At 42.9% G+C, this 17,404-nt stretch overlaps 1 protein-coding gene across 4 annotated transcripts in view; it reads right to left on the bottom strand.

Annotated features, from left to right (window-relative positions):
• The window catches only part of ARHGAP17 (Rho GTPase activating protein 17), a 49,747-nt gene that overhangs the window by 2,701 nt on the left and 29,642 nt on the right, over window positions 1-17,404 (bottom strand). Inside the window, exons 11-19 of one of the 4 annotated variants that reach the window (XM_038763718.1) lie at window positions 15,908-15,989; window positions 14,940-15,020; window positions 14,071-14,184; window positions 12,004-12,095; window positions 11,663-11,816; window positions 9,508-9,747; window positions 7,285-7,454; window positions 5,371-6,009; window positions 1,174-1,222 (exon numbers count right to left, since the gene is read on the bottom strand). In XM_038763718.1, coding sequence (XP_038619646.1) covers window positions 1,215-1,222; window positions 5,371-6,009; window positions 7,285-7,454; window positions 9,508-9,747; window positions 11,663-11,816; window positions 12,004-12,095; window positions 14,071-14,184; window positions 14,940-15,020; window positions 15,908-15,989 — 1,580 coding nt within the window. In that variant the 3' untranslated portion in view covers window positions 1,174-1,214. Of the gene's footprint in view, window positions 1-1,173; window positions 1,223-4,002; window positions 4,027-5,370; window positions 6,010-7,284; window positions 7,455-9,507; window positions 9,748-11,662; window positions 11,817-12,003; window positions 12,096-14,070; window positions 14,185-14,939; window positions 15,021-15,907; window positions 15,990-17,404 lie in introns of all 4 variants that reach the window. The other 3 variants (XM_038763717.1, XM_038763716.1, XM_038763719.1) reach the window with 3 other exon arrangements.

Genomic DNA, 17,404 nt, shown 5'->3' with positions numbered 1-17,404 from the left:
ACACAACAAGAAACGGTGCTTCTACTGCAGGGATAGAGCTTGGTTATGCATACAGAAGAGCAGCTCTTGGGAGGATGATTAACTGCTGGGAAAAAGGCTTCAAGGAAGACTAAGAGCTCCATTTTGGGAGAGTAAAAATAAAAAACCCCCAAAAAACGGATTGGCACCCTCTGACTGAAGGCTGGCCCACATGATGTCTGCAGGTCTCCATCTCTAGGATCCTACTGAGTAGTTACACTCAACAAAAAAATGACTAACTACTTAACTTGGATGGTAAACCAGTAGACTTTGCAACTCAAATCACTGGGCATATGATTACATATGGTGTGAACTTCAACCCTATAAGGTGTCAAGGACCTCGGGGAGTTTTTAGCTTCTTTAAAGAAATCATTTATTAAATGGTGTCCTGAAGCCATGCAAGAAATTGCTCTTTAAGGGCAGGAAGCGTGTCTATCCATTCTACTGTACTCTTCCAAGCGCTTAGTACAGTGCTCTGCACACAGTAAGCACTTATATACCACCGACTGATTCACCTATGGGGGATAAGCCACTATGTTTCATTGGGATACTTACGATGAGTGAATGCTTCTGACCTCGCTACCGTATTCAGATTGGCAGATTAAGTAAAACTGCAGTTTATTTTAACAGTCAGTATGGGGAAATCTGACTGTAATCCAAGTTGCAATCAGAGGACAACATAACTAATGAGACTCTCAAATCTTGATTTATAGGACCAGTGAGATAAAACATGCCTTATATGCCAGTCTGTTTTACGACAATACCACGCAAAGCCGTGGGTATGTGAAAGAGAACTGAATTTGTCGAGGGAAATGCTTAGGATAGCCTCTTTCAGGTTGCCTGATTACTAATTCCTCATTTATGTTTTAGGAGAAAGAGTAATCGGACATGAGATAAGAGACTAATGAAATGGGGCAACAAGTGGCCAACTGTGAACGACTTAACGTATTTGTGAACGACACACACGATTACATTTAGTATCCATATTCATTTAGAACAAGCATAAAATAAACCCGGTTTTCCTTAGTACATGCGAAATTAGTGAGGATGCAGGCAAGCAGAGTTAGGATAATAGGTTAGAAACAGGCATTAGTGCACAAATATGATTATGAGTTAGCAAAAAAATGTTTTGGCCAATCACATGCCTTTCCTTACCATTACATTTTCCAATTTCAGTTCTGACTGAATAAGGCAGGTCATACATCTAAATTATTTAATGAAATTTTTCAATTAGAATATTCTTTTCTAAAACTACTTTAAACAGTAAACTGTACTTTCACTCCAAAAGCCAAGTCAAGGGTTTGGCTTACTACATGTTCTAGGAGTGGCTACGTTTAGATGTGATTTCACATTTACACCATATTGCTGTGATTTTATGGAGGAGGTTAAAATTCAGTTGCTTTAAAATGACCCCTTCTGCTTGGCAATATAGACAGATCTTGGAACCTACTTCCTCTACTCAAAAAGCCCCAAACAGAATGGTCACTAGTATATTAAGTTCGCCAAAGTTCCCTTTACCAGGGATTGGCAATTTGGGGGATATTTGATGGTTTTAATAGTACTTTCGGAGAAATCTATCAGCAGTTTATTTTTGGTCTAAGTATTAAATTACAGGAAAAGACAGTCAAAACTGGCTACTCTGAACAATAACATCTTGTCATGTGACTATCCCTACCTAACCACAAACCACCTGGACTAAATAAACTCCCTCCTCTTACTGGGATTTTAGCAGCTGATTCTGCAATGCAACGAGAGTTAAAAAAACATGGTTTGTCCATTATTCAGGAGGTCCGATTTTGAGAAATCAGTTGCATGGATTTGATTCTAACAGTGTCACATTCCATTAAGAGTCATCAATGGACACTGGAAGGAAAGTCCATCTTTCCCAAACAAGTATTTGCCGGATCACTACTCAGTTAACTAAATGTCGCAGGTTTTCAGCTAACAAAGCAGTTCCTGAGGTAATATACCTTGCACAGCATTAGAATGAAATATAGGCCCTCTGAATCTTTAATCGGCTTCCTGAAGGCACCTTAAACACTTTCTCCAGATTTAGATTTTGGCAAACTGGGCAGATGGAGGGCTGGGTCTTGCCCCTTAGGAGTCCGGCGGGTGGACTGAACTCTGGGGCCCTGAATCCAGTGACCTGACGCGGCAGCAGTCACCCATGTCCTGCTCCCGCCTCTGTTCAATAGTAGCCTGGCAACCCCGAGGGGTGTGCCAGCTGGGTCGTGGCCATGCCCTGACTTGGGGCTCCCCTGTGAACCTCTGGCTAACCACTGTTTGGGGGTCTGTGGTGTATTCCAAGGCAGAGAGGTTGTGGGACCCCACCCCCACCCCGCAATGTGGCTGCCAAATTTTGCTCTAGATGGATCAGTGCCCAGATGGTTTCTAAATGAATTATTTATACAACAAAGGCCAAGTCTACCACAAGACTTACACATCTCACTTTAGAACTTCTCTGCTCCTCAGTTCCCTCATCTGGATCATGGGGATTAAATCCTACTCCCTCCTATTTAGACTGTGATCCTTATGTGGGATAGGGACTGTGTCCAGACTGATTAACATGTACCTTCCCCAGCACTTAGAACAGTGCTTGGTACATAGTAAGCACTTAGCAACTACCATTATTATTATCATTTTGTGACACACTTGCCAAGAAAACAATGGTCATCTCACATGACACTGCATCGCACCCAGCTTGGTCACGGAGAATAACTAATAGGGCAAAAGGTACTGCCCACAGTACCTTTTTGTACAACATTCAGATAGGGAATCATTGATTTATCGGCCTCTTGACTGTCATAACACGAGAAAGGCCACGACTGGTCAGATTACTGGTCCACCTAAGCCAGAATTCTGTCTCCGACAGTTGCGACGGGATACCTGGGGAAGCTGAGGCACCGTGAAAAAGGCACGGGACTGGAAGCCAGGAGACGTGGGTTTTAATCTAGGCTTTGCAAATGTGCCTGCTGGGTGACCTGGGAAAAACTCACTTAACTTCTTTGTGCCTCAGATCCCTCATGTGTAAAATGAGCATTAAGTACCAGTCGTCCTTCCCTTTAGGCTGTGTGAGCCTCATCTGGGGCAGGGACTGTGCTTAGAACAGTGCTTGGCCCACGGTAAGCGCTTAAATACCATCACTATTATTTGATTATCTTGTACCTACCCCAGGTACTTATTAATTAACTTAAATATCTCAATTATCATTATTGCAGGGTAAGGGTTGTCCTAATTGACTTCCGGATCTTCCTGTAGCAGAAGTAATTTTCACACTACAAATGAAAACCTTGTGCTAGTGAACTACTAGTTTAAGCACAAGTGTGTAGCTAGAGGTGGGTCCTGCCACTTATAGACATTGCTAGTTCTAAAAGAAAGCAGGTGCAGGCGGGCACTGGGAAGATTGGTCTGAGGTCTTTTCAAAAGGGTTTTTTTTTTTTTTTCTCAGCAACTCATGCGTCACATTACTAGGTTCCATGCAGTTAAAAAACACACTCAACATAACCTCTCCCTGCCCCGTCTCCCCACAAAATAACTCTTAGGTAAAAAGCACAAGATCCAGAACAGTATAATTCCCCGTGCTGACTGCATCCCGTTTGGCAGCAGTTAGCGAAGGGCCAGTCAAAATCTTGAAAAGCAGGTTTAATTAGAAACCATTTAAAAGGGGGGAATGGGAGACACATAACCAACATGGGGATTGGTCCACAAAAGGCATATTGACCAATTAAGGAATTATCCCTACCTACTTATATCATCACTGATGTTGAGCAAATACCAAAATAAGACATGGATCCTGATGTCCACTTGTTACAGCGGGATGGCATGTAAGAAACATGGTACGGTGCCAGATATTTGGCCAATGAGCACGGAGTCAAAAGCACATGGACAGAGCTTCAGGTAAAAAAAAAAAAAAAAAAAAAAAAAAAAAAGCTAAGCAAGGAGCATTTACGGCTATAATGCGGATTTTTTCTGACCGTTACAAACCTTATTCCTGGTAACCTTCCCAACCTGTGAAGGCATTAGGATGTACATCTATTAGAGAATAGAATCGATTGGGCATTCCAAAACAAAGCTGCAGGGTCATCAATGAGGATGTCAACCATTAACAATGAAAACAAGCATATTATGTTTAAAAGCATTAGACTTCTTGACAGGCCATTACTGATAAGACAAAGACATTATGGCAAGGTAGTCTATGAACATTATTGGTGAAGTATTTGTATATTATCTAAGAAAACCTGTGCCTCAGGTTAGTAGTGTTTAAAATTAATTGGTCAGTTTTGAATAGAATAAAGCTACGAGGGTCTTTTTGGAAGGACCAAGTAAGACTGCATTTCAAATGCTCGCTCTACATGACTCCAGCTTTCTGTCTTGAGACAAGCCCTTTATTTGTCAAAGGGGTTTCAACATGCAAGTCTAAGGTGGCTTTTTGCCACCTTCAAAGAGCATATGTACACCTAGAACGGATCCTGCAGGCGCTTTCTTCCCACTAATACACACCCGACATAGATATAAAAAAAAGTTTGCAAGAAGTATGGGGCCTACTTTCCTTCTGGCATTGGCAGATGCTTCAAAACCACTATGGGCCCATACTGACAACATATTTTACACGGGCATGAGCTTGAGGAGGACACAAAAGCAGTATAATTGGCTGAATATCAAAATGTACTTACATTTTCATAACAGCAAACCTCTCTGCCTTTTGGGTACACTCAAGCATGAGGCACCCTTTATTCACCCCCTCCCTCAGCTCCACGGCACTTACATACTTACCCATAACATTTATATTAATGCCTGACTCCCCTGCTAGATTGTAAGCTCCCTGTGGGCAGGGAACATGTCTACCAAGTCGGTTTTACTGTAGTCTCCCAAATGCTCAGTACAGAGCTCTGCACATAGTAGGTGCTCAAAACATACAATCAATTGATTGGACCACTTCAAAATGCGTTTCCACTTAAAATGATAAGAACACATTTATCTTTTGACTTTACCTCTAAAGTTTTTAGATGCCAACATGGTCAGCGTGATGACAGGATTTTACTTCCAAGGTAGAAGAATCTACATTTAATATGCCAAAGAGACAGCCCGAAGATTCCCCTCTTTCAGTTAAAATATTTCACTCTTGCAATGCAATCAAGCATGTTAATCGGGAGAAATCAAGGCACGAATAGCTGAATTTCAGGATTCTGCCGTATGCTACCTTCCACATGTGCTCAAAGCCAGTCTCCCATGCAGATAAGTATAAGACATTCTTGACCCACAAAACTGAGCAAATTCAAGCCTAACTTATGGGAGCCACTCTCAAACAGAGGTCGCCAGGAGGACAGGACCTGACGCTGGTTTTCAACTTACCGGTGACGATTTTGGAAGATGTCTGAGTTGGGTTTGCGAGACCGCCATCTCCGGCTGAGTGGGATCCAGGGGGATGAGGAGGAGGGGGGACGCTCGGTCGGTTCCGGGGCTTTGGGACCGGTTTGGGTCTTGGCAATGTACCGGTATGAGGAGGAGAGTGTTGGGGATGAGAAGTCTCTGGGTTACTGGCCACCTGGGGCTGAGGTGGTGCTTGAAAGCTGGGATTGTGTTTTCCCAGAGGCGGGGTACCGGGAGGAGTTGGAGTCTGTGGAGGGGTACAAGAAGGTTGCTCAGGGCTGTGCTTGCTGGTGGGAGCTACCGGGTGAGAAGGGGCCTGACTACTTAGCTTGGTCTGCAATGGAGGAGTAGCCTGAGTGGGAGGCTGTGGGGGAGGGTGGTTAGGTGCTTGGATGGGAGACAGGCTGCTGGAGTATCTCCTGGGAGCGGAAATCTGGGAAGCAGCAGGAGTCTGGCCTGATCCTTGAGTAGCCTGTTGACTAGGAGGAGAAGGACTTCTCGTGGCTGGCTTGGGAGAGATAGTGGGGGGCTGATGAGATGCGGCAGAAGAACCGTGGTTTCCAGGCTGCCCGGGGGGTGGGTTGGCCGGCTTTGGAGGGGCGGGAGCAGGCTTTTTAACAGCTGTACGGGAAGAAGAGATTCCCGGTAAGAATTTGCTACCCTTCAATTTAACAATTCCCCGCTCAAGTCAGTGAGTCGGACATTTTCGGTCAAACGCTGGCCTTTGAAAATTTCTCCTATAAATTTCCTGGAAAAAGAAACTTTTGTCCTCAACTCAGCTTCCCCATCTCTTCATTTTCTAGTTTGCATTTCCTGAACCTCAAAGACCACCACCAAAACTCAGAGAAAGCGAGTCAGAGCCCTCCACCCGCAAGCCCTCCCGAACAGAACAGCTACCGTATTGCGCCATAACGTCCTGTAGCGAGTCTGAAGTTGGCGTTTTCACGGGAGAAAATGTAAAATCATGGTTAGACAATTTTTTCGGCCCAACTGTATTTCAAGCCAACAAGGGACTCAAGACGGCACGGAAATGTAAAGTGGCAAAGCTGCACAGGAGGGGCATCATTTCCACCTTTTCTTGGGACAAGGACAAGTGATGAACTAAACACCATCCTTTAGATTGAAAGCTTGTTACGGGCAGGGAATGAGTCCGTTAATTCCGTTGGATCGTATTCTTCCAAATGCTTAGTACAGTGCTCTGCACAAGGTAAACACTCAAATACCACTGATTGGTCTTCCATAAATATTCTTTCATCCTGAATTTCCCTTGCATAAACCATCTGCAAAGATCACGATGAACTGCGGCCCCCACTGTTCTGTCCCTGAACGCACTGAGACAAATGAATTCCGCTATGGGAGACGCCGATTCTTATTTTTCTGGTTGAGCTTTTAAGACAAACACTATAACCTTTGGGAATTCCAGAAGAGAGGGCAACCTCCCTCCTTTACCACCACCCTCTGCAGACAACCACTCTCTGGGCAGTGATGGCTTTTGCTGATGCCACGAAGCCCCTTCTGACTGGGTGCGTCCCTTTTCCATGCATTCACATGGTGCCTCTGGGGGACAGGAGTGGTGTTCAGAGTCTCCTATATAATGGCAAGTACCCAAGGAAAACCCCATTTTTTTTTTTTTGCTGGGAAAGCAAGGATGATCTAAGGGCTCTGGGACCACAACCCGGAGGATGTCCCCACCTACTGAGTCTGTGGTAGGCCAACTCCCCAGGCTTTCCATACCTTTCTTCCCTTCCCTAACACCCGTTTTCATTTTTTTTCTCCTTTCTCCCAGTCCCTTCCATTCCTTCCCACGGGCTAGTCCGCCTGAGCGCCGTTTTCCATCCGAGTGGGAAAGCACTCTTTAAGACTGAGCAAAAGTACAAATGGAAGTGTGCTTCCTACCTCGTCGCACACTGTGAGGGCTGGGGCCGGCAGAATTCAGGGCCGTTCCAACGGAGAGCTGGTTGGGGCCACTGGTTGGCTGGGGTGGATTCTGCCCCGTGGTAACTTGGCCACCGTTCCTCAAAGGTGGTGGTGTAGTTGCAGCCGCAGCCTCCTTAGGCTTAGGAGGGCTAAAAGAAACAAACAGGTTGGGACGCTCCGGCAGGACAGAGCCGACGTACGCTCCCACGCCCCGCCCCATCCACTGAAGACTTTCCTAAAATCAAGTCGAGGCCAACTGCACACTCAGAACGCTCTTGTACCCATCTAATCATGGAGTTCAGACTGCTGCCGGAACTTCAGAGCAACCTCTTCGCAGGCTTATGGAATCAGACTAGCCATTACACTAACGTTAACAAAATACAGCAAAAAAAAGCTGGAATGCATACTTACCTGAATGATCATTATGGTATAAAAGTCAATTAGGGCATCACTGTAACAGTCACGAACACGTTAACACATCTTCGAACAAATTACATTTTAAACAAAATTGAAGCTGGGGGCTTTATACCCAAAACAAACTTCCAGCAATAAAACCAGTATTTCCAAAAGGTACCATTTCCCAAATTCACAAAACCACTAATTCAGTGTATGAATATGAAACTTAAGAACAGATTAGATATTGCAGGGACTATGCCAAGAGAAGGGCAGGGAAAGGTACTAAATCCACTTCAACAGCTAGTCTTATGGCCAGTTTCTTGATTTTTCATCCTGCTTAATTTGAAATTTAGGAAATTCGGCTTACGTATTTAGCCACTTAAACAATGAAGTACATGATAATGTGCTCTTATATTCTGGCATAGGAATCAGCCCAAATGGACTGGTTTTCTTCATAAAGAGACATAAAATTGAATATTTAGGCAGCTACTTCAGTTATATTTTAGGGAGTCCCAAAAGCCTAGTGCTCTATTTTGCCTATGGAACCGGAAATTCTGAATTACCTAATGTACTGTATTAAGCATTCATAAGTCCTCTATCCATGAATTATCAGTATCTCTCAAAACTATTCTAGTGGTCTCATTTATCTTGAGCTACTGATAAGACTGTTAGATATAAAAACTGAATGATAGAAGCACTTACCAATCGTATTTACTAAGCACTTATGTGCAGTGCACAGTATTAAGAGCTTGGGAGAGTACAAGGCAACAGAATCAGCAGGCACGTTTCCTGCCTGTAATGAGTTTACAGTCTAGAGGGCAGGAGGACTAAAACCAGGTTAGGATGATAATATTTGCTAAAGGACAAGTTGGGTAGGATTCAAACTCACTAATAGCTGAAAAGCTGATTCATCCCAAGGTAAAACCAGCTCTGTACTCATTCCCTTGGCAAAATCCATCCTCCAGGAACAAAAGTGAATCTAGTCCAGCAGCCATGCCAAATACTATGCTCAAATGGAGAGACATATACCCTACTTTTGTATCTACCTAGAAAAATGTCATAGAATTTCATAAAGTGACAGAAAAGAACAATTCCCCCGCACACCTGACCCCCAAAAGAATGCTAACAATTCATACTGAAGTCCAATTCAGTCTTGGGGACATAAAAATGGAATGGATGAGTGTTTCAAAATGAAGTGGCTCACACTAAACTGTGCTAAAAAAGTTTGGTTTTCACGATCATTCATTCATTCACTCAGTCGTATTTGAGCGCTTACTGAGTGCAGCACTGTACTAAGCGCTTGATCGAATATGCCTGGCTCTCTCGCTGAAGTGAAAATCCGTGCTAACGACAGGCAAACATCAACTTGGACGGTTTATACAAACAGGAAAAGGAGACTTCCAGAACTGCACAGACTTAATGGCTCACTGCTCTCAGGAACAAACGGATATCGGACTGAATGCGGCAAATCGTTTTGGCGTCATTTCCACCAGAACTCTGCACTCTTGGATTTTCATTCAATTCATTCAATCGTATTTACTGAGCGCTTACTGTGCGCAGAGCACTGTACTAAGCGCTTGGGAAGTACGAGTTGGCAACCTATAGAGAGGCAGTCTAGAAGGTTTCACTCTTCACCACAGGGAGGCTACGGGATCTATCACCTGGGCAACTTTACAAATCCCGGAGAAGAATGAACGAGGCGGTGCGGGAGGGAGGCCGGGGCAGCAATACAGTGTTAAATACCAGTCTATTCCTGAGTCTGTCTTGTGAGCCACTGCCAGCGGGGAAGCCAGTCAGTCTTCTTACCTGACATCATCACTCCCTTGACTTTGCAAATGCTCTGTTGCGCCAGCAGAAGGGGTAAAAGCAACACCTACAGGGCCGGTTTCGGAGCCAGAGCTCTGGGAGGGCGGCTCTGCCCCGGGCTGAACCAGCGTGCCCACCTCCGTGGGGGGAAGTGGTGGCTGGAAAGCAGGGGATGTGTGCTTTCTATTTATAGTGCCACATCTCCGGTTTGCCTGGAAGTCCATAACCTTCACACCAAAGCTACAGAAAGAAGAGAGAGTAAACACACCATGCAAGCTACCGAGGCCGAGGTCTGCACTCTGTTAAAAACCCACAGAGGACGCTTAGTAAGTACGGCGCTCCAGCGCTTAGGACAGCGCTCTGCACCCACTAAGCGCTCAGTAAATGCCACTGATTGACAACGACCTATGTTGTCCGGCATGCATTGAAGCAACAAGGAAAGCACCCCCCAGCCACAAAATGCTATTTAGGTTAAAGAACAACATGCAACAGAACTTGGTTTAACCACGAGGGTAAACCAAAGCCAGTAGACTGACTAGTCACCATTCCCATTTTCAACACACAAGTGGATGACAAACAGCCAGGCCTCATTTTGCCCTGAAGTCATTTTTATCGCCTTAATGCGATCTGTTCCTGCAATAGTCTGACACACACCTATGATCACTGGCCCAAGAGTGCAAGGTTTAGATCTTGAGATTTCGAAACACTAATTTTGGTGCTACCACAATGCACTTGCAAGCACATTGCTGATTATGGAGAAATGGCTTTAAACGTATGATAAACACTAAAAACACATGTGCATGCTTATTTTTTAAGCATAAAAAATGAAAGGAAGAGCATCTTCTTTAACTATGGGTAAACGGATCACCTTTCTGCAACTGTATTTAGCACAAATAAGGGCTAATTTGTTTTAAAACAAAACCGCTTTTAGCAACCTAGAGATGATTACAATCCACATGAGGAAAGTCTATCAAGTTTAAACTGCTTCCTCCTCTCCTGACGACTCGGCATTGCCAGTATTTACGGCAACGAGCTGATCTCTGAGAGACAGAGAGAGCATGAGCACTATTAAGCATCCCAGGGGTGTCACTAGGGTATACACCACTTCATTTTGTCTAACCATAGTTAAAAATATACACATATATCTATATCTCAAGATTTAGATATATATATATATAAGGTATCTTCCCTTAACATTTTGTTACAGAAAACAACACATCACTTGAAGACACACAATATGAATGATAACTGACCAAATGAGCTATGTGCTACAGGTTAAAAATTACTGCATGGAATCAACTAGAGCAGAGTTGATTTAAATTGTTAGGGTGTGTCCATCATGGTATGTCATGTACCATTGTCAAATCAGAAGTCCGTCATGAAGGCACCAGAAAGCAAAACTTCCTTCAGTCCACGGCTTTTAACAGAAACCTTAAATAGTTTCAAATACATTAAAGTACATATCAAATGTCTCTTAAAAATGTGTATCTTTTATTGTATTTTTAAAAGTGGTTGTTTGCCAAACCCCGTTTACAACCTAGGAATCTGATGTCTAATATGTGACTCTGCTAGCTTTTCACCATGCACGGAGTGTAACTTCAAGGAAATGCCAGTACTTTACCTTGGAACCTTCCTCAAGCTGCAATATGAGGGGAGATAAATCACTAAGGAAACCATGAAAATACACCCTGGTCTAGGACCAAAAAGAAATCGGGGCAGGGTCTAACGGAATCCAGACAGTGGGCTGAAAACAAAAATGTATTATCCAATGCCTTGATTTTTCTACTGCCTTTCTGCTCTCATCTTACTGTCTGGGTTTATAAGGCAACAAGCACTGAGTGTACTTGTTGGAGGCCAACAGTGACACAGACCTGAGAGCAGGAGCAGGAGTTGGGACTAGCTAAGAGAGGGAAGAAGGTGCATAAAAGAATGTGGTTGGGCAAAGGAAATTCTTGAGACGCACACAGAACTTTTGTGGATCTAACGAGTTTCAAAACTATATGCAAGGCTGAAATGTGGAGCTGGCCTAAAATACCTTCATAAAAATTTTCCCCTGAATCCTTTTATTTATTTTTAAAGAGACCAGGATTTTATCAATGTTCACCAAAGGAGTCTATCCCTAGCTTAAAAAAAAAAAAAAAAGCTCCAAACATACCTCTCCTTCTTGAGCAAGTCTCCCTCCATTATAGCCATACTTGCAGGTCTCTTCCGCTCAAGAGTCCCTGAGTCATAGTCATTTCCAGTGTGGGCCAAATGATTAGAATTACTGGGAGGAAGCACAAATGCTCCTGAAACGTTAAAATCCACCTCTGTAAGAAGACAAATCAAGTAATGTGTTAATGGTTTCTAGCCACAGGAGCGCATCTTCACTTACTGCAACTACAGTTTCCTGGAATTCCAATAATAGAAGTGGCTTTGAAAAAGCCAACTCTCCTGTCTCCTGAGGAAATATACTGGGCTGGGGTTTGGATATCTTTCTCTGCTGAAAACGGTTACCTTCAGGAAAGAACCAAGATGCGTGTTGAATTATTGGTTCAATAACTGCTACCACGTGGACTGAGGTTGCTGCAGCCATTTCAGCAAGAGTTCTGAAAAGGAAGTTCATGGCATTAGGTGTTTTGGCTAAAGAGCTTCTTGAAATAAAGACCCCTGAGCAGTTTTGGTTTACTGCTGCATTTGAAGTTTTTAAACCCACCAGACGGCATCTGAAGGAACGTCCTTCCCATTCACCCAAGTGGGGGAGAGGTGTTGGGGAATCTGTGACAGCAGTCATCCTCCTCCTCCAACATGTCTTCCCTGATTAATTCCTCCAAATCCTAAGTCACGCAGTCATACTAAGCTATCTCTGGCACTTCCTTACGCACCCTCAGGGAATACACACTCACAAACACGCATACATGTTTATTCACTTATCTACTTTGATGACTCTTTATTGATATTTTCAGTCTGTCTTCCCTATTGGACTGAAAGCTCCTTGTGGGCAGGGAATGTGTCACTCGCTTGTTTAGTACTTCCCTAGTACAGAGCCTCCAGGGGGGCTCAAATGCTATTAATCCTCCAACCCTTGAGTTGACTGTCCCAGATTTCTCATCCTCCTCATACCACCTCAGACCACGCAGGAATCTCATAGCCCAAATATTTAGGTAAAGCTCTGTGTGCTGTACTAAAGGAAGAGGAATGCAATTTGTTTGCTGGTGGGTTAACTGCTGTTCTCTTTAATGTGGCGGGACCTCCCACTTCTAGTCTGTGAGCCCGCTGTTGGGTAGGGACCGTCTCTATATGTTGCCAACTTGTACTTCCCGAGTGCTTAGTACAGTGCTCTGCACACAGTAAGTGCTCAACAAATATGAATGAATGAATGACTATCAACAGTCCAAGGCTTACTGTGAACCTGTAAACATAGTTTTCAGTTCTTCATTTTTGGTCTCTCAGCTGTTTCCTCCCCTTTCTGACTGAGAAGAGTAGGGAGGGGAATGGCAGTCCTATTCCACTAGAAGCACTGGACTATGTATTGGCCATTTCAAAAGCAGTGGAGGGCCGAGGAGCTTCCCAAGGCCAAATATCACCCCCTCCCTCCCCGATCCGAGAATACAAGCCGATTATCAGTTCTACTTATACCCTTCCTTTCCCAGCACTACCAGGGCTATTTTTTACCTCAATGCAGCAGTATGACAGAGGTTAAGAGCGGGAATTGAGAAATTTATGGGAGTGGGGTGGGGCTGGGCTGCTGTTAGGATCAGTCAGGACAGCCCTTTGGTCAACTTTCCAGTTTCTCCAATGATTAAACTGGCTGCTCATCAACTGAATGATACTGACTGCCCACAAACTGAAGAACTAAAGCTGAGATACGTTACCCTAGATGTCTTCTCCTTTTGCAGCATGGGGCAATATAAGGGTCCAAGCTGCGGCAAACCCGGACACTATTGTCCCTTGCTATAAATAGGTTTGCACAGCCATTACAATGCTCCCTTGCTATAAATAGGATGGTGTAAAAAATGGATGGTTTATATATTGTCCTCGCTTGCTCTCAAATAAGGAAGGGAATCAACACGAATAAAATTCCAATGAGAGATATACGGTGAAAAGGGCTTCATTGTTCACCTGCAGGAAATCAAAATTCAGGTTTGCTAGGAAGGCTACTCTAGTTAATCTTCCTCTCCAGCAGAACCAGAGGCGTAGGTAAAATGGGACTTATAACTATATTTCCAATTTCCAAACTCAAGTTTCAGCAACGCCCCCATCAATGACCTTAAATGCACCCGTTTCCCAAACCATGTCTATTTTAAAGATCATCATGTTTTGAAATGGAAAAATTTGTTTTCTCGATGTCACTGAACTTTACTCTTTTTCCGAGAAAGTTTCATAAAATTGAGCACAGGCATCTGTGGAATTCTACTTGTCTTTCAACTGATTCTTCTCTCCCCTGAATCTAGACAACTTTGAGATAACCTTTACCATACTTTGAACTCGAGATAAAGAATCCTTCCTAACCATTTTTTTTTGCAGGGAAAAAGATAAAACTGATTTTGTGGGGGGTGTTGGGGAAGGTAACACACTACTTACCCTTCATTCTTGGCCCATAACAAATTTGGGCCTAATACTATAGCAATGTTGCTGGGTGTCATTTTATTAACATCACTGGTTTGTGCAAGCTTCGCTAAGAATTTGATTAAATACCTGTCAAATGAAAAGGGGACCAATGGTCACAGTCTTGCATTAACCACCACTTTCTGTTCACAGGGTTACTCTTGTACATTGCTATCGTATTAGGGATCATTATTCCTCTAGAACATCCTTCCTAATTTAGAATAAGAAAAAAATGACAGCACTTGATACTTTGAGGGAATACATTTCTACCAAGTGGAGAAAAATCTACAGACATTGATCTCAAAATTTAGTGTCAGCACCTGAATTATTTTATTAGTCTATTTTTCCATTAATACTCCCCAATAAAGCTTCCCAGCTGCTACGCAGTTCCGAGGAGACCTCAAATGTTGGTTGGCTTAGGATACAAAAACCAACCTTAAAATGGAAAATAAACTTGTATGGAAGAGATGCCAAAGATTCGAGATGTCATATAAAATTATTACACTATAGTCACAAGATAGTATAGGCACTCATTTCCAAATTTTGGTGCAAGGTGCACACTTAAAATTTTTAAAACATTGAGAATTAATCTCTTCATGTAAATACATTCAGTAGAACTTCAGAACACCGACCTAACACCTTGCAACATTTTTAGAGTTCAAAATTTAGGATTATATAAATAACTCCTGGATTATATAAATATAAATTCATATTTATACAAATAAATGATTTTATGAGTTTTTGTTTTGTGGTTCCTGAAAGATAGAGCACTTACTGCCTATATATCAGCATATTATTGGCTCAACTGGCGAATAGCAAGGAGTAATAAAAATACCGCTGCATACCTAAAATTGGTGAAGTTTTGCTTTGGCAATTTTTGACAGGTTCTCCACAAATCCTGAAGTTTCTTGTCCTGGTCCTGCACACTAATGAAACAAATTATTTTTAAAACAATTAGAATGATACAAACTAGGTCAAAACTAGTATTCACGTCTATCTTTACGAAAGTCAATCATATGAATTCCCACCTTTACCCAGATAGCTATTTTTAAAACCACAGTTTTATTTTTGTGTGTAGGTCACCGCTCCATTTCCAATGATCTTTGGAGAAGAAATTAGTTTCTACACTATTTTTCTCTGAAATTTAATTTAATCCCAATTTTATTGCATTTAATGCTCTATTTAAAACTCTAGAGAACAGAAGGATTCATTCATTCATTCAATCACATTTATTGAGCCCTTACTATGTGCAGAGCACTGTACTAAGTGCTTGGAAAGTACAAGTTGGCAACATATAGAGACAGTCCCTACCCAACAATGGGCTCAGTCTAGAAGGGGGAGACAGACAACAAAACAAAACATGTAGACAGGTGTCAAGTCATCAGAATAAATAGAAGTAAAGCTAGATGCACGCCATTAACAAAATAAATAGAATAGTAAATATGTACAAGTAAAATAGAGTAATAAAACTGTACAAACATATATACAGGTGCTGTGGGGAGGGGAAGGAGGTAGGGTGGGGGGATGGGGAGGGGGAGAGGAAGGAGGGGGCTCAGTCTGGGAAGGCCTCCTGGAGGAGGTGAGCTATTAGTAGGAGAGCTCAGGATAGACATCAGGACCACAATTTCAGCCAGCATAGCAAGTGAACATTTAGCAAACACCAAGAATTGCATGATTGTATAATGGAGGGGGGAAAGACACAATTTTAATTTTAGCTTATCTGCTAATCACACTAATCTAGGAGGGATGAACTAAACTAGAAGAAATGAGTTATTTCATCTAATTACCAAGATTTGATTTTCTACAATTTTACCTTGCAACCTGGGTCCATTCCTCATACAGACTGAAGGTCATTAAAGGTTCAGGCAATTCCCGCAGATATGACTTCAAGGCACCTGAAATGACATCATGTGACTTTAACAGGCAACTGTGTATTAGAAGCATGCAATTAATTCAAATTACTTGAACATGTTTTCTTTGAACCTCTGTCAGAGTTTGAGGAAAAAGTCAAAATCCAAAATAGACCACTTCACAAAGGGAGACCCACCCCCTGGTCCCTGCAGGACATCATAACTGTGAAGTCAGAAGAACCTGCTGACAGACTCCATCACGTGTCTGCTAAGTGACCCTGGGCAAGTCACTTTAACTTCTCCGTGGCTCAGTTTCCTTGTCTGTAAAATGAGGATTAATACTGAGCCCCAAGTGGGACATGGACTGTGTCCAATCTGATTAGCTTCTATCCCCACACTTAATGGGGAGAGAGGAAGAGGGGAAGTGAGGGAGAGGAAGGGGGGGGGGGGGGGGAGAGAGAGAGAGAGAGAGAGAGAGAGAGAGAGAGAGAGAGAGAGAGAGAGAGAGAGAGAGAGAGAGAGAGAAGAGCAAGGTCTGCTTTGGTACATAGTAAAAGTAGTCAGAATGTGTACACTACAGGCAAGCTTTTCCTTGAACGTGACCTTCCAGGCTCTACTTCAGTTTTATGTCTACCTTGGATCTAAAATGGAAACTGCATCCACCTTTTCTTAGGCATTTTTAATTGACTGAAATGTGGAATCACGTTAGTTCTCTGATGTTCTGTATTTCCCAAAGTGAGTTTAATCAAAACTTTTTTCTGTACGGGTTCCCATTCCTCTTATTTGGGGAGGTAAAGTAGGGTGTTCAATAAATGCCAAAAGTCACAGGAGAGCCAACACCTTGATTATGAAGAGATAAATGTAAGGAAGTGCTGTCTTGCCTCTAAGCTTCCTGCTTAGCTAACATTACAGGTAGTCCTTGGCAAATGCTTCATGTTACTATGAAAGGCACTTAGAGTTACTGTCATGATTAAGGCTAGTTTGGCAAATCTGAAGTAGGGTTTACATTTACAATTATTTTGCTTACTGTCTAGTGGGCAGGGAAGCAGGAGAGGCTGAGGGTAGAATTTCCCACAGGCAGAGTCATGGAGGGGGCGGGGAACCCATCCATATCACTTACAATGAATGAAGTCAGCTGCCCTACTGTGGAACTCCGTGACTCAATGTGAACACATTCATTTGCTCTATGAGTCACCTATAACTGGCTGAAGACAAAATTCTGGATAATGTTGAGAAAAATAGAGTATCTGGCTTTAATAATGATGGCAATTGTTCAGTGCTTACTATGTGTGAAGCACTGTTCTAAGTGCTGGAGCACTGAACCAATCTCCCACTGACATCTCTATTTCTAGGAGAAAAGTGTTTCCAACTTATGCTTCCGGAACTAACTACATTGTAATTTTGAGGAATTTCTTCTCCCCTCATGCTGGTTTCCCAGACAATTCCAGATTATCTGAAGA

This window comes from Tachyglossus aculeatus, chromosome 21, assembly GCF_015852505.1.
Source record: "Tachyglossus aculeatus isolate mTacAcu1 chromosome 21, mTacAcu1.pri, whole genome shotgun sequence".
Taxonomy (NCBI): domain Eukaryota; kingdom Metazoa; phylum Chordata; class Mammalia; order Monotremata; family Tachyglossidae; genus Tachyglossus; species Tachyglossus aculeatus.
The sequence above is the reverse complement of the archived record's forward strand: the minus strand, read 5'-3'. Positions and strand labels throughout refer to the sequence as shown.